The sequence below is a fragment of the Sceloporus occidentalis genome, unplaced genomic scaffold (assembly GCF_023333645.1).
Source record: "Sceloporus occidentalis isolate IW3139 unplaced genomic scaffold, rSceOcc1.0.p SCAF_5, whole genome shotgun sequence".
Taxonomy (NCBI): Eukaryota; Metazoa; Chordata; class Lepidosauria; order Squamata; family Phrynosomatidae; genus Sceloporus; species Sceloporus occidentalis.
In genome coordinates this window covers 52763081-52785320 of record NW_028316985.1, presented here as the reverse complement: position 1 = coordinate 52785320, position 22240 = coordinate 52763081, and the positions used below count along the sequence as shown (strand labels likewise).

General features: G+C 37.1%; 1 protein-coding gene across 3 annotated transcripts in view; it reads left to right on the top strand.

Moving 5' to 3' along the window:
* The window catches only part of LOC149312154 (palmitoyltransferase ZDHHC17), a 51263-nt gene that overhangs the window by 10847 nt on the left and 18176 nt on the right, over window positions 1-22240 (top strand). For all 3 annotated transcript variants that reach the window (XR_016281228.1, XM_089524064.1, XM_089524063.1), the window contains exons 2-9: window positions 4619-4722; window positions 8446-8568; window positions 10613-10690; window positions 11935-12079; window positions 14139-14203; window positions 15650-15812; window positions 19906-20031; window positions 21509-21651. Coding sequence is in view for 2 of the 3 variants with exons in the window: in XM_089524064.1 (XP_089380190.1) it covers window positions 4619-4722; window positions 8446-8568; window positions 10613-10690; window positions 11935-12079; window positions 14139-14203; window positions 15650-15812; window positions 19906-20031; window positions 21509-21651 (947 nt within the window). In the remaining variant the exon portion in view is untranslated. The remainder of the gene's footprint in view (window positions 1-4618; window positions 4723-8445; window positions 8569-10612; window positions 10691-11934; window positions 12080-14138; window positions 14204-15649; window positions 15813-19905; window positions 20032-21508; window positions 21652-22240) is intronic.

The window sequence follows — 22240 nt, the reverse complement described above, 5'->3', positions numbered from 1 at the left end:
TGGTTCAAGTTCTTTCCACTGCCAACTGGAACACTAGGAAAAGGGAAAGTTCCTTTGGAAATGGGGATGGAGGGATTGGGCGTCATAGATGGCACCTATTCCTGAGCCTCTTCCACACAATTAACATTTCCCTGCTACCCTCATCTAGTGACATTGTGATTCAAGAAAACTGCTGCCAAGCAAAGTGCCAGGGACAGGTCCCTGTTCTCTGTTAAAGCAGGAACGACCTGGGCAACCTCCCTCAGGCTTGGCATTGTTCTTCTGTCCCTCTGTTGTGCACAGATGGTTAATGGAATTGTTGGAGAGTTTCTTGTTTGGTTTGTGGTGTTTCTTTCACACAAATGCACACAGCAATTTTAAAAAAAACCTCAGGAATGCTCTTTGGTTGGTTACAATACCACAACTTCATTGCAAAGGGAAAAAAATCCCTGTCTCTGAAGGCCACCAGCCTTCTCCACTGAGCCCCTCCCCTTGACCCATTGCTGCTCCTGCATGAGGGACTTGTTGCTGTGGCCACATTTGGTAATTGGGCACCTTCCAGCAAAGTGAGAGTCAGTGCTGGAGCAAGTCTAAGGAAGTCAGAGACTTGGTGGAAGGAAGAGCTATCAAACAGTAGCTCTCTATATAGCTGCAGCCCCAGTCCCTCGAGCTCAGCAAACAGGGTTAGCGGGTCTTTTTGACCTATGCCAGGATTGGTCCAGACCCACTGGATTAGCATCTAAACTGGCCAATCCTGGCTTGGGGCTATTGGCCTGTATTGTCCATACAAGATGACAACAGACCAGAGTGATGGTGCGTACAAGCTACTGGGACACCATAGTTTCTTCTGGGTTGTATACAGAATAGCATTGGAGAACATAGGCTGTTGAGGGCTTCCTATTAACTGAGTTGCAGAACTCTAATTGATCAGTTCTTCACGCACCCAAAGATGGGTGGGAGGATCCTTGCATTGTGTGTATTGTGGGGTATTTCTTATAAGAGTCCCTTTGTATTATGTGGAATGGGGATGCCCCGTATACTGTAGAATTGAATGTGTCCTGTCTGAATAACCAAACCAAGAAAACACATGGTGGAATGAAATAGAAATAAAATCAGATGAAATTACAGTAACGCTTCTTGCAGTGTAGGGTATTTCCTGAACTCAAATAATTCGGTCATCCCATGGAAAAAGTATCTCAATTTCCCTGAATGGAGCCAACATGCACAAAACAGGTCAGCAGCTTTCGCTTTGGTGTGCCATGATTCACCCAAAAAATGTCATGGGGTTTAAAAAAAAAATTCAAAATGTTACATTACCTGGGACAAAGGTGTAAGGTTTTGTTTTTAACTGTTTCTTGCATTTCTTCATAATATATAATTGCTGTGCGATGATAATATGTGGTATCAGCTGGAAAACAAAAGAAACCCTCACTATAGACATACGATTAGTCAAATTAATAGATGTAATATAAATAGACAAACTGACCTGTTGGCTAAATGAGTAATAATCAGAAATAACAGAGAAAGAGTGGAGAGAAATTACAGATTATTGTAAAAACAAATGGAGCAAATAAGCAACAATATAAAACATAAATAGATAGAAAAGACAACAGTATTGAGAAATTAATTAAACATAATGTATACTGAAGTTACACACAATAGATATGAATAGAAGTAAATAAAGAGAAAGAGAAAAAGTCACAATCTGGAGAAACAAAAGGAAAAAAATAAAGAGTGTAGATTAAAATATGCATATATATAACTAACTGTGTGAAAAGGTGATATCAGAAATGTGTCAGAAATGGAAACAACGGATAGGTTTAATGGTAAATAGTATTATGTAAAATGATACAGATTTTCTTTTGGATACAGACTCTTTAATGAAAGAAACAACTCAAGATATAGATAAATTAATATAGATTCCAGAAAACAATGTATGAATGAATTTGAAAGAAGTAGTAAGATGTATCAATGCATATTTCCCATTTTTCAAAGATACTTTATTTGGTATTTCTAGTATCTCTTAGCAGAATTTCAGCATTTTAATAGACTTTACAATAGGATGGGTAACATGTAGCCTCCAGATGTTGTTAGACTAGCGTTCCTATCATCCATCATCCCCCTTAGCTGTGCTTGCTAGGACTAATGGGTATTATAGTCCAACTACAATTCTTATTATGTAGGGGTGATTGTAATCTGTAATGCAGTTTTAATAAAGAGTTTCATTCCAGATGTCTGAAATGCCAGATCTGAATTACCTACCAGCAGCACATGCTGGTTTCTCACTGAAGGTTTCACATAAGGGAAGCATTCATTGCTGCTAGTCTCCTTTGCATATATCCATTGACAATTCAGTTTTAATAATCTTTTAGATTAGTGAGGGCTAATAGAGTAAATTTCATACATCAGTTTTGTGAAGTTTAGCATCAATATTTGTTATGGCTGCCAGTTTTGTTGAAGAGTTTATGATTATTAATAGTTTTATTAATTTTCATATCATTCAATTATGAAAAAAAAATTCACAATAGAAATACAGTTGGCCCTTGGTATATGTGGGCTTGCCATCCACAGATTTAAGCATCTGCGGATGGCAAACTCATGTTGTTCTCAATGGCGGCACAACTGTGCCACCTTTAAGGAACAACAGAGCTTCTTACCTGCCTCCCCTGAGGGCTCAGAAGGCCAGAGAACTGCTCCTGGCTAGAACACAAAAAGTCAACTTGAGGCCTGCTGGGCTGTTTCCTCTTCCACATTCTCATCAGCCACTGGTTGGAGGGAGCTGTCACACACCCAGTCTTCCTCCCCGGGTGATTGACGTCTCTCTCTGACCAGTGGTTGCCTCCATGCCTACCTCTTCCACATTATTGTCAGCCACTGGTCGGAGGGAGCTGTCAATCACCCAGGGAGGAGGAATGGGTGATTGATGACTCCCTCTGACCAGTGGCTGACAAGAATGTAGAAAAGGCAGGGCAGAGGCAGCCTGGCAGACCCCAAGTTAACTTTTTGTGTTCTGGCCAGGAGTGGCTTCTCTGGCCTTCTGAGCCCGTGGGGGAGGAAGGTAAGAAGCCCTGTTGTTTCTAAGGGTGCCATGGCCGCCTGGCCGTGCTGTCATTGGGAACAATGGGACTTGAGCATCCACGGATTTTGGTATCCATGGGGAGGTCCAGAACTGATCCCCTGCAGATAACATGGGCCAACTGTAAAGGCAAAAAGAAAACAAAAGGAAAAAGAAAAGAAGGGAATAAAAAGAAAGCAACTACACATATAAATACCATTTAATCTCATTTCCCCAAACCCATCCTTTAAAAAAAAACTTCCCAGGTTCCTCAGATTGAGGAATCTGTATTATTTCTCATTAGATACACTCCTAACAATAAATATAAACTCACAAAATCTCAATTATCTCCAACTTTACCATTATATAACTTTACTCCCTATATCCTTACACACTACATTCTTACCACCTGGAACTCAGATCCTAAAACCACTGCACCACCTCTTTGACATTTTATGTAATCTATAAATGGACACCATGTTTCTAAGTAACCCATCAGTGACTTATTTTTAAACAAATTAGTTAATTTATTAATTTTTTGCTATCTCCATAATTTTCTCCAATTGTTCCATAGAGTTTGGTAGTTTCTGATTTTTCCAAAATCTTGCTTTATAAAGCTTACAAAGAGTTTTTGCGCAACACAAAAGATTAAGAATTCCTTAAGAATTCATTTTTTCCTCTCAAATATTAGATGTTTTAAAATAGTATAATTCATTTCAAACATGCCCCGGTTAATTTCCTACAAGTGTATAGCCTGTCAATACTTACAGGCTATATACACATACATTGTTTTCTATTTCTAGTTGTCATTTCCATGGCTTACTGTGTTGCCTGAAATTGGAAGAACAACATGGTAATCCATGTGGAATTGCTGAAGTTATGCATCTTGATTAAAACAACTGGTTCCTTGAAATTTTCCTTCAGACCAGGGCCTGCTAGTTAGAATGGCTATATGGCAGTGGTGGCGAACCTATGGCACGCGTGCCAGAGGCGGCACTCAGAGCCCTTTCTGTGGGCACATGCACCATTGTCCCAACACAGAGTTCACTAGAGTTTGTCACTAGAAAGCCAGAGGGACACGGCACTTCGCAATAAATAAGTGGATTTTGGGTTGCAGTTTGGGCACTCAGTCTCTAAAAGGTTCGCCATCACTGCTATATGGAACCTCCATGCTTAGAGACAATCTGCTTCTGAATACCAGTTGCTGGAAAACAGCAATTGCCATCATGTCATTTGTGGGCTTCCTTAGGACAGGGCTTCTACTGTGGGAAATAGGGTGCAGGGCAAGATGTTTTTGTCTGTTTTGTAATGGTGTGTATGTGTTATGTTGTTTTAATTTGTTGGTTTTAATTATAATTGATTTAATAACTTTTTAAGGGGGGAGGGAAGTAGATTTTGATATATATTGTATTGTATTTTATTATTGTTAGCCGTCCCAATTGACCTCAAAGGGACGGGATATAAATAACATATTATTATTATTATTATTATTATTATGAGACATTTCTCTGAATTTTAGTTGTGTCTTCAGTTCTAAAACTCTTTAAATGATTCTAACTGCCTCACAAAACTTATTTTTTGTAGGAAATCAAGCCACAAACCCACTATAATCATGGATACAGTGAATCACTTGGGCGCAAAAGCCACATTGATGATTATAGCACATGGGATATTGTCAAAGCTACACAGTAAGTAGTTTTAACTAACATATTCTTTATAGTGAAACCTAATGGAAAATACTCATCAGAAAACTGACCATCTCATGGAAGGTGCAAGAAACACAACTGTAATTTTGGACTCTTGGGCCATGGTGTAAATGGATACTCTACCAACAAAAGAAGGTTTGTCAGTAAATCCAGGAAGAGGTGATTTCTCTCTCCATACAGCACCCCTTCACCCAGAGTTCTCTCTTCTCTCTCTTCCCCAATCCTCGGCTGAACATGTAACTTTGCTCTAGACTAGAGAGTTCCTAGTCCTCAGGAGAAGATATAGGGTGTGTGTGTTGCTTGGGATGTCTCGCTGTTTCCTTCCTAATACTAGAGTCCTCAGTTCAATTTTGGCCTTGGACATTCCTCCAATGTCTATGGAAGAAAGTACCTGTACTAACAGAAAACACAGCAGTACCTTTTGCTAGGAAATCCAGTGGTGCAGGTATAAAAATAAATTACGATTTTTGCAGTTCTGTGCAACTTTCGGTAGTACAGATTGTGTTTCCTTTATCTAGAATTCCAAAATATACAAAAACCCAAACTTTTTCATGGGTGTCTGAGATAGTGATATCGTTACTTTCTGATGGTTCTCTGTATACAAACTTTGTTTCTTGTGTTCAGTTATTAAAAATATTGTATAAAATTAGCTTCAGGCAATGTGTACAAGGTGTATATGAAACTAAAATGAATGTGTTTAGACTTGGGTCTCATCTCCAAGATAGCTTATTATATATTTATATGCAAATAGAGGTATTCCAAAATATACCCCCCCCCCTCCAAAAAATCCAGAATACAAAATATGTCTGGTTTGAAGTATTTGGAATAAGACTCTAACTTGCATTATGTTCCTTCCTGCCCTGCTTGTTCTCTTTTATCCTCTGGCTAAGCTTTTTCTGCCAGTTATTTACCAACAGGCAAATAACAGCAGCAGCTGTTTGCTTTGCTACTATTCTAATGCAGTTGCGCTTACAACTCAGCAAAAAGCAAAGAAAGGCCTGGATAAGTAACTGCTGTAGAACTGTACTGTGGAAACAGAACATAAAAAGCTTGTAACTCATGGAAGCAGTTATCTGTGCACATAATACATGTTGAGTTTGATCATGGCAATAGCCATGCTGTTGTTACAATTTGTAAACTAGGTCTATTATGTCATCAGAGGGGGAAAACCATGAAAACAGCAGCAGGCAGTGAGATGTTATGCTTTTCTACTTGTGGTGGCCACAAGCATCCAAATGATCAGCTAATTACAAACCTCATGCAGTTAATTACCTAAGTGTTTGGGGAAATAGGTTTTTTTAAAAAAAGAATTCTTGAGGAATGGCCTACAAAGTCTGGAAAAACATTCCTTTGTTAATGATAAAGAGAATTTTAATAAAGTGATGGAGTAGAACTACTATTCTTAGGCCTGTTACAGACAGCCAAAATAAAGCTGCTTCGAGTCACAGTGGAGGTATGGTGTTTCAATGATGCATGCGTCCTAAGAGTTCAGAAGTCGCACCAAAGCCACGCTCCAGCCCTAAAGACTGGAAGGTGGCTTTGGTGCAGCTTCTGGACTCTTAGGACGCATGCATCATTGAAACACCATACCTCCACTGTGACTCGAAGCAGCTTTATTTTGGCTGTCTGTAACAGGCCTTAGAGACTGAAAAATATGTCACTTAAGAAAGATTTAATGTTAACATTATGGCCTCCGCCTATCCACATACATATATTTGGTTGCCTCTTCATTCTCTTACATTATTAAAATCATAAGGATGTTAAGTCTTCTGCTTCTCTGGTTCAAGAATTATTTTGTTGGCTTTTCAAAAATCCTTTTGCAAGCTGAGATTTAAAATTAATATTTCAGATATCTATATACCATTTGCAGAGCTAAATATTAAAAGCTAATTTTAATACTTTCATGTTGTCTTTGGGTGATTTATAGTAGCTTGTGATAAATGTATGAGTTATAGTATGTGTAGAAATAATGGAAGGGCTTCTTCAGATGAACTGAAAGCATGCCCATGCCCATAATGGATGTATCTAAGACTAGGTACACAGAACGAGAAGGGTGTAGCAATAAATGAAGACCTTCATTTATTTAGATTTTTTTTTTTTGCTTTCTTGTTTTTTATTTAACCCCATAATATACGGTACCTATTAACTGTTAAGTCTAAAATCTTAAAATTATTAAAACATTAGTAGCCAGTAGAGGCTAAACTTTGATTTTGTTTATTTCTTATGTATTGGACTTGTAATTGCATATTGGAAAGAACTATAAACAACTTAAGTCATGACATGTATTCATGAAATTTATGAAAAAGACAAAAATAATCGAGAGGGCTGCAGTGAACAGTGTAAGCTATTCATTGCCAAGATAGTGGAACTTGGCTTGAGATCTCTTTTAGATTTTAGCCTGAAAATCTAAAAGAAGAGATAATGTAATTTGTCACATAGAACATACTGAGTCCTGGCCACATATTTGATCTTAGGATAAAATAATTAGTAGTGTATTACATATCTTGTAAGTGACAGAAAGAGATAAAAGGAGATAAAGCAAAATAAATAAACATTGACTGAATAACCCCCCTGCATTCCTAAGATTTTGTATATGATATCCATTTAAATTGTCTATCAACAGCTGGAAAGAAGCCTTAAGGGAAGTGTTAATGATACTGCTATTTTTCTTTATGGTACTGGGGAAAATACTCCACAAAAACTTGGGAGTGAGTGCCACCTACTGCTCTGACTAAACATAACAACCTTTTTAAAAAGAAATATTAGAGAAGTAGCTTTCTACCATTGACTTAAGCCTCCCCCCAACAACTCTCAGCAAAAATAGGTGATTCCACATGTTAAAGTCTCCAACCTTCTTGAGCCTGTGGGCACATTTCGAAATCTTGAGAAACACTTGTAGGCAACATCACAAAATGGCTTCTGTGAAGAGCCTACTCAGGCACAAGGGACTTTCTCATGATACTGGTTTGAGCCCCAAACAAACAAAGAAACAAACATAAAAACTCAATATATTTTCCCTCGCAAATTCCAGTGCACTCCCCTTTCACAGAAAAAAATTGTGAATAGGAAAATGCATCCATCTCAGAACACATAGGCAAGATGACCTGGCGCCACATGGCAAAACTGCTCCCCGAAAGAAAACCAAATACATGAGTAGCTGTAATGTTGGGGTTTGGAGTAGATGGTTCCCAAATGACCAAAAACTGACAGGTAATAGTGACAGTAGCAAACAGATCTGCCATCGCCACATGTTGGGCCTACTATGGGCCTTCATAAAATGCAAATGCTTACTATCATTCATTTGATAATGTTGTTTGATCACCAGACTGGCCTGTGTAAAATGTGTTAACTATCCTTGATTTATATATAAAAATGTACTCATTTTTTAGTTGAAAAATGTGAATATCTACTACAGAAATGGAATATTTCTTCAAGTTATGGAATTTTAGTTGAAGGATAGAATTCTGGAAAGTATAAGAAGGTGTAGATTGTGAACAAACTCTAGCTCAATGTATTGCATACCAAACTATCTGGTCTATTATCTGGGGATGAAAATAAAGGAAATTTAGAGAATTTGGCTTCTGAGCTGTGCAGTGTGTTCTTTGATTTTACAGTCACAGAGGTACTGTAATACTGCTGTTTCAGATGTGTTTTGATTTTATTAACCACAAATTATTAATTATACTAATAACATTTTTCTTCAAGGTATGGCATTTATGAACGTTGTCGAGAATTAGTGGAAGCAGGGTATGATGTACGGCAACCAGATAAAGAAAATGTTACACTTCTCCATTGGGCAGCAATCAACAATAGATTAGATTTAGTGAAGTAAGTACGTATGTACTGTCAAAATCAATTAATAGTTATAATTGCTGAAAACAACATAGCAGGATTAGAACAAATTATTATGCTTTACAACTGTGTAATGTAAATAGTGATTATTTTTTTCTCTGCACAGCTGTTCCATTCCCTCATATTCATGATAATAATTTGATTCAATCAAGGAAGCCATGGCCCTGCATTTACAGGATCTGAGCAAAGCAGTTGATGACAGTTCTCTTATTTATAGGGTCACCGTAAGTCAAAGCCAACTTGATGGCAACATAACCACAAAGATAAAATTACTTCATGCTTTTGGTAGTCGTTTTCTAAGCAATGTTGTTTAAAATGATTTATCTTTGTAACCTTCTCAGCGGCCTACTACAAATCTAAGTAGTATTGTTTATATACTGTTCCAGTTAAATGGAACAACTTTTCAATTTTACTGTCATCTTAATAACTCTTGTGACAAAATATTAATGCCAAAAACAGAATTTCTGCTTTTAGGTCATATGTTAAGTAATTATATAATGTGAAATTTACACTGATAGCTTGAATTTGATAAATTCAGGTAAACTGTATTACTTAGGAGCAAAACAGAAACAGATTTGGATTACAGAATTACTGGCGTTGTGCAGAGTGTGTTTCACAGTAAAGTGTGTTGATATGTTTTATTTAAGCCATTTTGAGGAAATTGCTATCAAAAAATATTGGAATATAGATAAGTATTAGAAGGCCAGTTTCCATGCTGCCCTTCATCATAAGAGTAGTGTACAGTGGTACCTCGGGATATGAAATACCCAGGTTACGAAATTTTCAGGATACGAAAAAAACCCATAGGAAATTATTGTTCCGGGTTGCGAAAGTTTTTTCGGGTTACGAAAAAACTTTTGGTGCTTTTCTGCGCGATTTCACACGGAATCGCGGCTTTTCCCCATTAGCGCCTATGGCGATTCGGCTTGCGAAGGCTTTTCGGGTTACGAACGGCGCCCCGGAACGAATTAATTTCGTAACCCGGGGCACCACTGTACTTTACTTAGAAGTGTGAAAGTGAAAGTAATTTTTTTTAAAGAAGCAGTAAAGATAATCACCAGATGAATAAAAAGATTTTAAAGGTCTGGAAGAATAAAAAGGTCTATCCATGGCACTGAAAAGACAGGGGTATATGCATCAGGCAGGCCTCCTGGAGGAAAATTTTTGACAAATGGAACATCATTTTCTAATACTTTCTTTCTAATTATCTGCTGTCTTACCCATGGGAGTAACCAGATTGACATGTTGCTGATGACTTCCATGTATGAGCAGTTTGATTTTGGAAACTGACTTTACACTACCTGTGAAGCCCAGGATTCTTCTTGAATTCTGATGTTGTAGCTGCTGCTTATTCTCCGTACAGTGAATACGGATTTGTTCATATATGTAAACTATTTTTCTAGGTAATTGCTGTATGTTAACATCAGCAATAATTTTATTTCTACAATTTTCTGGCTTTATTTTAAAATGTTGAGTTTGCATAGTGACTTAGAAAGTATATCATTTCAATAGTTCAGCAATTGTAGATTTATTGAATCAACATTAGTTAAATTCATATGTTGTATTCATTCCATTGGTCTACTCTAGTTGGGACAAATAATTCGATCTAGGTCTTTATTTTTAAATACTGTTTAAAAGGAAGACTTCATTGATGTGTGAGCCTCAAGTAAAGCTGGTGTCAAATTACAGTCGGCCCTCCATATCCACAGATTTTGCATTCATGGATCCAGAACTCAAAAATATTGGGAACAAATTCCGAAAAGCAAAGCTTGATTTTGCCATTTTATATGTGACAACATTTTACTATGCCATTAAACATAATGGGACTTGAGAGCATCCACAGATTTTGATATGCATGTGGGATCCTGGAACAATACCCGAGTAGATACCAAGGCTCTATAATATATTTCCATAACTGTATCTGGTGGTATATTTCTCTTGATAACAATTTTTCACTGTCTTTCATTATTCTATGCTATTTATTCATTATTATATTCATTGTTCTATTTTATGCCTGCAGGTTCTACATATCAAAAGGTGCTATTGTTGACCAGCTAGGAGGTGACCTGAACTCCACGCCACTTCACTGGGCAACAAGGTGAAGCAAGAATTCTGTATTTCCACCTTTACTTCTTATGAAAGGAGATGTGTTGTGATGTGATTATTCTTCACAGATTTGTTCGGGGAAAACTTTATCTTTCTGTACAAAGATAAATTAACTTGGCCAGCAAGCATATTTCTTTAATGGACACTTAATTTGTCCAGTACTAGACAGGTGTCATCCAAGAATCCTTGAATCCTATTTATAAAAAAGTGGGATATCAAAATAAATAAATACATAAATAAATAAAATTGAGGCTACTGAGCCAGAGAGGACTTCACACCCATTTAATGCCATCTAGACCATCAGATGCAGTTGATTTGATTTAAATCAAATTGATTGAAATAAACTTTTGAAGGACTTAGTTGTAATGATTTAACTCAGTTTAAATCACTAATGGGGAAGATTCTATTTGATCATTTTTATTAAGAGTAATTATGATTTAGTGTAACTTTAAAGTGTATCGAGACAGTAGATAGGTATACATGAAGCAATTGTTCTGAATTGTTTTCAGATTAATTTCCAGTTGATAAAAATGACAACACATTTAAAAACAATACACCATAGTGTCACATATCCTTTTTGTGCTGTCTAGATATATCTTTACTGTGGGTTTTGTGTTTCAAGGGGTGGGGGTGTAGCTACCCAGTGGACCTTGTTCCTCTGACCAGTAGGAAAGGCCAGTGTGTCTTACAGTGTCCTCTATAGCTACAGGGCAATTTAGATTTTGCAGAAGCAGAGAATTTCCATGTGGCTATCTGTCCAAACTCCAGCAGTGTTAGAAATATCATGAATAAAGCTTTTCAATATTGTTAGACAATGGAACAGATTGATTAGTTAAATTTAAAGAAGAACATTCTCAAGAAAATTCAAAGAAGAAGAAGAAGAAGATAGTATTTTCTCACAAAATAAAATATAGCATTATTCATTGTACTCCACCTGGGTTGATGATACCGGCATTAGCATACACCCCCAGTAAAAGCTGGTTGAAATAGGCCCTTGGCCACTGAGAAATCTGCTGCAGTGTGTGTGAGTATGCATTTCCTTTCTGCTTGTTCCTTATCTGGATTAATACAAAGGGGAAAGGACTAGATAGCTCAGCCATGTAGCAAGGGATGGCATTAGATTCTTTCATGGTTTCTTTTCCCCCTATGTGTAATATATGTATATATCTATTTTTTTAAATCTGATAATAAACACCACTATGAAGATTTCTCAAACTTGAATTCTGATTATATTAGACAGGGTCATTTATCGATGGTTGTACAGCTAATGAAATATGGGGCAGATCCATCGTTAATTGATGGGGAAGGATGCAGTTGTATTCACTTAGCAGCACAGTTTGGACATACTTCGATTGTTGCATATCTAATAGCCAAGGGGCAGGTATGTAAATTCTTCATCTCTGTAGTTTTTAATGGTACTGTCTACAGTATAGCTGTTATTAGTGGTAAAATATATATCTCCCAATCACAAAACTATGAAACAGTGGTCCTTCCACATTTGCTGGGGTTAGATGTGAAGGACTCTTGTGAATGTGGAAAAACTACAAATAAAAATCACTGGTCTTTTTGCTTTAGAGAACACTTCTAGGAATCTCCAGGTCCTCCAGTGTAGCTCTGTGGTCAACATCTGCTAGACGTTGGTCATAGGATCATGCAGGAGAACCTACAAATGCCTAGAGAAGTTTTCTCTCTCTCTAGGAATGTCTAGGTCTCTAGCACAACTCTGTGGTCAACTTCTGGCAGAGTTGTTTTGGAGGACCTAGAGATTCCTAGAGAGAATGTATTACTCAAAACTGCAAATAATCAAATCCACAAAAGTCAAAGCTGCAAATGTGGAGGGCCAACTGTACTCTGATACCTTGGCTATCTGGTAGTGTCATGCTTAAGATTGCACTTGTCATTCATTTTTTTTTTAAATAAAAGCTCCTAACCTTTGACCAACTATACAGTAGCTATACTGTTGGGCCTTAAAGGTTACTTTGTACCCTCCCCCCCCAGCATCTTCTGTTTTTAGATTGCATTTAGATCTAGTGGAGAGGTGTAAAATCATGAGACCCTCTAGATGTTGCACAATCCTAGTCAGCAAAGCCAGTGGTGAGAAATGCTGGAAGTTGTGGCATTGGGAGGACCACATGATTCCCACCTCTGCAGTGGAGACTCCTTCAGTGCTCCAGAGTAGCTTTTTGCAGGCATTGAAGGCTGCAGACAAGTGAGGAAAATTGTCTGCCCATTTTCCATTGGATTCTAGTCCAAGCCATGAACAGAAAACCCCCTGTTCATGGAAATATGTGTGGCTTCAGATCATAATGAAATACAGAGGAGGGGATACACCAAACATGACCAATGGTAAGGGATTATAAGAGTCAATGTCCAAAACTTCTGGAAGGCCAAAAGTGAGAATCATGATAATTTTTTTGCTTCTGTATTTTCTGTCATCATCTGTTGCCTTGATAAAATGAAGTGTGTTGTGTATAAGGTTGGTTCATAAGGTGATGAGTAGATGTTGTAGTCTAAGTGAGCATGCATATGGTTAATGGGATGCAAGATCATCGATCCCAGGCTTAGCCCTTTCCCCTCTGCCTTAAACTCCAATTAATTGTTACTTTGGCACTGCTTCAAAATATAATTCTGGTAGGGTGCCAAAATAAAGTTTAACTGTGGTTTAAGTAGATAGGGATTCCATAGCAAAGACCAAGCACAGGGGGAGACACAGTTCATCACCCACTCCGGCTGCTTCTCAGTTGTTATCAGTAATTGGACATCTGGCATGTGTGTTTTGTTCTTTTGAATGGCAGAATGTTTTTATCTGCTTTGAATGTTTTGTTGAGTATTGAATGGACTGAATTCTATACTTTGAGCATAATCAATTTTTAGATTGACTTTTTAAATAAATAGCTGTTTCTGAAATATATTAGTATAGAAAAACTTTACAGTTTTATATTATTACTCATGGGCTTTGGGAAATCTGTGCATTGAATACATTCTTTGGAATCTCAGTGTTTATATTTCAAACATTTTATAGACTACATTATCATAGAGAAAACAGCCAATATCTATTTTGAACTCTTGCTGATGCTGCGGTCAAAGAATGGCACAGCTTCCGTTTTTGAATATCCAGCCCTCTGGGGATTCTGTCCAGTGTAGCTGCATGTCCATCAGAGCTTTTACTCTTTAATAATTATGATAAGATCCACATAGTTTACCTTTGGCAGGTTATTTCCAAAATATGACAGTTGTAACAGCAGATGGTGCTCTAGCATATTTTACCAACTATAATCTCACTGTATTCATACAGTAATATATCATTCCTTCTGCAGTGTGGGTGAGAATCTTTATAAGTAAGAACATTCTAAAATATTTGTTATAACATTTTCTTCATTGTACCAATGCACCACATTTGTTCCCCTTCAAATTTGACACCTGCTGTTTTTTCCTATCAGGATGTAGATATGATGGATCAAAATGGGATGACTCCATTAATGTGGGCAGCTTACAGAACACACAGGTAATCTGCTCTTTCAAAACAGGCCTACTTGAATCTCTTTTTAGTAGTCAAGCGGAAATTGTACAATTAAATATTTACATTAGATTTAGTTAATATTTCTGGTTACATTAAATAAAAAGAGCATTAATTCTTGAGGTGGATTAATCCTGCATCAAAGCAACCCCATTTCACTATGATGTTAAGAATTTTTATTTTAAATGTATTGTGGCATTAAAGTATGTGGTGTCATCAGTCCATTGTGTATTTTACATTTTCTTATCATGTTTAGAGACAGAATCAGAATATTTTCCACTCTCACCTTTTTTAATTCCCCCCCCCCCCATTTTAAATTTTAATCTTGCCTTAGATAAATTTGAAATTGGGTGGAACTTAAAACCTTTGTATTCTATGAATAGCAACAAGTTATTTAGGGTGGAAATACTCAGTATTGTGTTATGTTAGAGAAAAAAAATATGGTTTTGGAAATGGCTGTGGTTTAGGACTGTTGCAAAGCCAGATACTGTCTTCTGAAGGCAGATGTTAACTCATGCCTTCTGTAATCCTTTTGTCTGATAATATCATAGTTATAGGCTATATTTCTGATTTCACATTAAACTTACACCTTGGCACCTGTGATGAAAAGAGAGAGGGGGGAATATTAATTTATGCAGATCAGATGAAATATCTTGATTTGTATTAAAATCACTAATGACCTTTTTAAAAAAGCTGCTCCTTGAGATTGCTATTCTCTATAGAACATTCTGCCATATAGAATAAAAAAACTGATCATTAGTGCTCATTTCCTATTGTAGTCTGTAGCTTATATAGAACAGTTCAGTGGGACAAATTGCTTGTTAGTGATTTTAATATGGTAGAATGGAATCTTATCTCTATTATATAAATACTCTCTAAGGCAGGGATGCTGACATAGGCCCTGTACAAATGGGCAGGAAAGGGCAGTGAGACGCCGCCCTTTTCTGCCCCGGATCAGTGTAGCGGCAAATGCATGCCATGGCACTGATCCGGTCTCCGCAGAGCACAAAAAGGTTTTGTGCCTGTGAAGTGGTGCCATAGCTGCAGCTTGATCACACCCCTTTGGCACAGCATGTTTGGGTGCTGTGCCAAAGGGATGTGGTCATGGGATGTGCCGTCTGAATGGGTGCACACCAAGATGGCTTCTGGGCAGTGCAGGGAGGGTTGTGAGCGTGGGAACGCTTAGCCATCCCCCCATCCCCAGGATGGCACTTTTTGCCTGTCTGAATTGGGCCATAGTGTGGTCTTCAAGATGATTCTTGACAGCTTCTCTCATCTTTCTTGGATAATGGGGTAGGAAGCTGGGACTTGCACACACTTAAACAATGTCAGGAGGATCACATATTTCTCATCCGTGCTTTGAGAGTCCCAGGTGAAAATGAATGGCTTGGTAAGTTCTTGTTTTGTAGTGTTAATATTAACTTTATTTTCCAGTGTGGATCCCACTCGGTTGCTTCTTACGTTTAATGTTTCTGTGAATCTGGGAGACAAATATCATAAAAACACAGCACTACATTGGGCGGTACTAGCAGGAAATACTACAGTGATTAGTCTCCTTTTAGAAGCAGGAGCTAATGTTGATGCCCAGAATATCAAGGTAAATGTATATTTTATCTTTGATCCATATGAGACCATAAGGATATGGTGTATTTATGGACTCTTGAATTTTTCTATGCCTTCTTTCCTACCCCCCCCTCCAAATACCACTTCATTATTCTCTTCCCTGTGGTAGTGGCTTGAATTCTAAGTTGCATATTCTTCACTCTTCTTGTACAGTATGTATGTGCCTTCAAGTTGCCTGTTGTCTTAATGCGGACCCCATGAATTACATAGATTTTCTAAGGCAAGGAATACTCAGATGTGGTTTTCTTCCTATAAAATGTAGCCTATAGTATCTGGTATTGGTTGGTGGTCTCCCATCCTATCTGACCCTGGTTCCCAAGTCAAACAGGATCTGGTGCCTTTACGATATTTAGGCCAGCTTCACTCCTCTTACCTCTTCCAATTATTCTCTGCCTACCCAGCATATTGTACAGTCGGCCCTCGCCTTATGCGGGGATCCGTTCCGGATCCCTCCACGTAAGGCGAATTCCGCCTATGCTCAAGCCCCATTGGAAACAATGGGGCTCGTGCATGGTGGCACGGCAGTGCGGTGGCGCAACAGGCGCGCAGGCCCATTCAATTGAATGGGACGCGCCACCCCTTCCGCCCCACGTGCGCCCTGCGGCTTGAGCGCGTAAGCTCAAGTCCGCGCAAAGCGCACCCGCGTATGACGCGGCCGCGCTGTACATTCCATAGTTAAAATTATTTGCTCCATGCATGAATATTTAAAGAAGTAGTATAAAGTATAAAATGAATGTTTGAAGGATAGAAAATTGCTATTATCATATTTTCTGTGTATTTATTATTTTACAAAGAAAATATAGATTTATCAAGAAATAGCTCCTCCAGCATGTTTTCTGTCCCCCCCCCAGTTAATGACAAGCAACAGTTGGCCATGATTCTCCTCTGCAGACATGTTTTTTGCTTTGAATGTTACAGAGTAATAAGACAGTAGAAAGAAAAAAAACATGATGTAAACATATTAATGTAACTTGAAGCTAAGAATATTCAGGCTTCTTACATATTGGGAGTAACAAAGAGAAAAACGTATAGAAAAGAAGAAAAATGAACAAAAGTAGCAAGGGAACTAAACTGAAAACTCTTGTTTGTAGTTTTACTATAATGGCGATTGTGAGATTAATGTGTTTCAGGGGTTGAAGCTAGGATTTCTAGGAAGCTTCTGACTGGACAGGATGTCTTCCAGAGCCATACAATGTGGTTTTCTCCACTATGTATTTACGTGGTGTTGGGGATCAGTAGCTCTTTCTTCTTATTAGCAAAACCTGTGCTTATTCAATATCATGTTTAGTGAGGTTTCCTTTTCCTGTTCCTCTGTTTTCTTTAGAGACACATGATAGAAGGAGTATTTTCAGATGACGCATACATTTTTGTTGTTTCTAAAACTTGATGCGTGCCAGATGGATTGTGCCCATTGGTCCTGCTCTGTTGCCTGTTGGTTTTAATACCACTAGGTTAATGGCAAGTGTTATCACCTTTTAAGAACATGAAACTGTACAAATTTAAGTATATCTGTGATAACTTTGTCTGTACAAAAGAGACCACTAGATGCATGCCCTGAAGTGACACTTCATTGCTGTCACTTCTCCTCTTTATTAAATGTTTTAAGAATAAAAAGTAAAGTTCACATGGGCCTGAAATGCACTAGCCAAATAATTTTCCTTCTCACTGCCCCTCCGTCCCTTTCTCTTCAACACCCCCATGGACCTTTTTACCACCTCCTGGGGGTGCATACCACGTACTTGAGTATAAATGGTTTAAAACATGAGCAGTCAGATCATGAGATTTACAGAAAATAGCATGGTTGTTGTCACTGCTGACCTTAGGAATCACATTTTATTATTCCCTCCTTCAACAAGACTCTTTTGGCACTTTAAAATTACCATCTTTCAGCTCAGGATTCTTGACTAAAAAAGGTCTATAATAGGATTGTTGCTGGTAATGAAATACTGTGAGTCTAAACACATTCTTCAAAGCTGTCTGGTTGCTAAGGGCAATCCCAAAGCATGGGATCTCATCTTACAACTTAGTTAATTCAGGTGGTCACTCATCTGCTTCTCTTTTTCCCTGCCTCCACCAACATGTACACTTCACTTACTCTTCAGATGTTTAGTTTGTTAAAGATTAGCAAAGGGTGATTTGTTTGAGTGAGAAGACGCTGATTCACCACAAGTATAGCAGTTGGTGGATAGCTACAAAGATCAGTCAGTGCATCAAGAATGGAAAATTCTAAATCAGAAATTGTGAGAGTGTCAAATCACGCAGAACTCCCTCCCACAACTGAAAATAGCATTGTTTCTGCCTGCTCATTGCCAGTCAAGACGTGTGGCCTACAATATGAGTATACAGTGGGCCCTTAGTATCTGCTGGGGTTTGGTTCCAGGAACCCCCCATGGATACCAAAATCTGTGCATGCTCAAGTCACATTAAATATAACAGCACAGTAAAATAGTGTCCCTTATATAAAATGGCAAAATGAAGGTTTGCCTATGCGGATTTGTATATTTTTAAAGTATTTTCAAGTCATGGATGCTTGAATCCATGGAAAGAAAATCTGTGGATAAGAAGGGCTGACTGTAGCATGTGTTTTGCATGCTGGAGTGAGGAATCCTAAAATAGGTCTGTGGCATCTTCAGACTTTGTGATCAAGTATTTTAACAATCCCTATCTACTGCACCCGTGTTAGCTTAATTATATCATCCTAAGGGATGGGAGAGGTGGAGGAGGGGTTAAAAAGCAGAATGGAAAGAGTGAGGAGAAGAGGAAGGAAGGAAGGAAATGGAGAATGAGTCTGAGGAAAACATCACAGAGTTAACCAAGTGCATAGCGGTGTGTCAGATTACAAAGAAAAGTCATTGCATCTCAATCCAAATAAATTTGTAATAAAACCAATATATATGTTTGCGTGTTAATGTATATAAAATACTATATAAGAATAATAATTGTATATTATACAATTATTTATCATAGAATTCGACCCAGAATATAATCAGCAGAGGATAAATTATTCCTACCAAAAGGTCTTGGAGAAGGACACCTGCTTTTCAAGTGTAAAAGTATGCAAGATCTCTGGTTGCTTGAGGGATCTGACCTTCTTCTAAGCAAACAAATAATTTCCTCAACCTATTCTACCCCATTCCACTCCTAGATTCATACCCCATTCTCCCCCCCCCCCAGCTGTTCCTCTGCTGCGCAGACCCAGCAATTCTGCTCCCGAAAGTTGTCTCTTCCCCCTTTCCTCAAAAACTAATCAATACTAACGATCTATGGTAGTTTGCAAAAGCTTGTTTTCAGTGTCAGCATTCTTTAAGGAATCTAGTGCATTTGGAGATGTCTCTAGGAAAAATAGCTAATTGATAACATAAGGAGTTAATTAGCAAATCATTTCTAAACTTTGTGAAGGATTGTGGGTTCAATACATAGTACACACAGAAGGTTATTTGAATTCTACCCTATTCTCCTTTTCAATGCAAATTTGTTGAATTTAATTTTTATGCAAGTCTACATAGTATCATATAAATTTATGACCTGTAAATGATGTGGTGGAATATAGCTTTGTAGGGCACTGCTTAATTATTCATGGAGACATTAAATTCAAAATGTAAACATATGATGGATAGATCAGTACTTTCTGCATTTTTCATCATATATAAGGTATGAGTATCATGACATGTTTCCCATTTAAATGCCACTTTCATTTCATTTACCACTACATTTACAGATTAAATGTCTTGAGTAGGGCATTAAGAATTACAGAATAAACATGTCTGTTAAAAAAAATTATGTGAATTTACTGTGTATTAAGAATGTTTTTACTTTGCCTCTGTTGTCACAATATGAAATCTAAACTATGTAGTTTCATGTTTCAGGAGCATCCTTAAATAGCCAACTACGTATCACTCAACCAGTGAGAAAAAATAGAAAAAAGTAATTTTCTTTACAGCTTAAGTTAAATTGCTAATCAAAATAATGTATATTTTAAAATTATACATATTTGAAGTTACTGTTGGTTTTTAAAAGTGATTTTTTGTTCTTTTTGTTTAAAAAACTCTTAAATCAATTCTTTGTAGGGGGAATCACCACTTGATTTAGCAAAGCAAAGAAAAAATGTCTGGATGATAAACCATTTACAGGAGGCAAGGCAGGCAAAAGGATATGACAATCCATCATTTCTCAGAAAGCTGAGAGCTGATAAGGTGAGAGAAGTCTTGGGTGGCATATTCTTTTCTGTTTTCATCTTTACATATCAACCAGGAGCCAATAAAATGTGCTCCTCCCATGCTCAGAATTATACCTGGTGTTCTTGGGAGCCTTGGGCTTTTACATTTACATGTACAGTCCTTACAATTATTACTTTTCTAATTACGAAGTATAGTAGTGTAGCAGTACAAAATTAAACACCAGCCTTTTGGTATTAAATATATTTGTGTTACTGTATGGATGATACAGATCAAATTTAATCATAGAAAACTATTTCAGTAGGTATTAATTGATCTGGAAAGATAGTCTTAACCTGCATGTGCCCTTTTTGGGTAAGCTTGCATAAAAATGTACTTCCAAATATATTACTTTTATTAATTAACATTTATTTGATGCTTAAGGACTTGAGATCAAAGGAGCAAAATACCTTTGTAAGAAATTTGTATGGTACCATGAACATCTCAAAATAGCACTGGCAAAGTTAAACTGTTCATGGAGGATATGTAAGTTAAGTTATCATTATTCAAATATTATGATGTTTGTAGATAGCCAGTACATGGGAGTGGTTCAGTAATAATGCAGTTGAAAAGTATGGAATCTGCTGTTGCATCATGTGTTGTAGTATCAGAAAAATGTGATCTGGATGTGCTTTTGTGAAACTTTATATTGCAGTGATGGGACTGATGTGGCTCTCTATTGTTGGACTGCAAGTCCTAACAGCCCTAGTCAGCATAGCCATTGGTGAGGAATGTTGAGAATTGCAGTCCCAAGAACATTTGGAGGTGTGCATGATTCCCACCTCCTATTGTACTATTTTGAGGTTTGGCTCAGTAAATATAAAGGAGTAATTGCTCAAGGAATACCATTTTGAATGTCCCTTGTTCACAAGCAAAGCATATAGAAAGACTAGGTAAAGTGACTAAATAGGGTGAAACAAATTTAAATAACAGTAAAGGTTTTGTGAGTGGAAACTCCATGATTACTTTTAACAAGGGCATGATAAGACCTCAAGGTCAATTAGAATGACATCACATTTTCCAGATTACACACACTTACATTTCATTTTTCCAGATAGAGAAATTCTATTTAACTAGCTCTTATAAAGATCTCATAGGTAAAACATGTTGACAGATTTGAAGAGTGAAGATGCACTCAAAATTTTTTTAAAAAAAATGGAGAAAGGATTACAAGTAGTTCTGGGTAGAAATATCTGATCTAGAGATTATTATTAAATCTGTTCTCTGCTGCTAAAATTTTTATAGTTTGATATTTGGAGAGCTGTATTGTCTATTCATTGACTGATCTGGGATGTTGATACACTATGATGAAATTAGGATGGTAGCCAACCATACTTAACAGTGTATCTGCTAGATAGACAAATTTATTTTGTATCATTACTTGTTACCATCTAGTTTTTAATAAAAAAATTAATTTTAAATACATTAATTAAATAAATGTTCTTTTTTAATGTAGGAATTTCGGCAGAAGGTGATGCTAGGAACACCTTTCCTAGTTATTTGGTTGGTTGGTTTTATAGCAGACCTTGATATTGATTCTTGGCTCATTAAAGGACTAATGTATGGTGGTGTCTGGGCTATGGTTCAGTTTCTTTCCAAGTAAGTACTGAATTAGGGAATTCCTCTTTCAAAAAAGGAAATATAATTTAATTATATAAAGCATTGCCGAATGTATAAAGGGAGTGAACTGTTTAATCATTTTTCATCTGTCATTATATTATCATTTAGGACAGATAGAAAAGAAAAAAACCTTTATAAATAAAGGTTAATAATAATAATAACAACAACAACAACAACAAATAGAGGCGTATTAGACAGGGAAATCTGTTTGGTGCTTTTAGATTCTGACATATGGATAGTTTATTTATCACATGTTATATGCTAGAAGAAAGAAGTATGCATATTGTATCTCTAAGCAAAAATAACATTAAATGGATAGTTCACTCAATTTATGCCATGTCCTTTACTTTTGTGACAATGGAGCTTTGGCCCACCTTTAATGCTTCATCTATCTGAATTTTGATGTGACTTTCCAGTCTTGTGAGCCAAATATTGGTCTGTAAAACAATTATCATATATTCTGTAGAAATGGGGGGAAAAAGTCTTATTCATCTCCTTCAAAATTTAATGGTCTTTAATAAAGGCAACCTTCTAAGTGGATATGTGGGATATTCTATTCTTCTGGGAC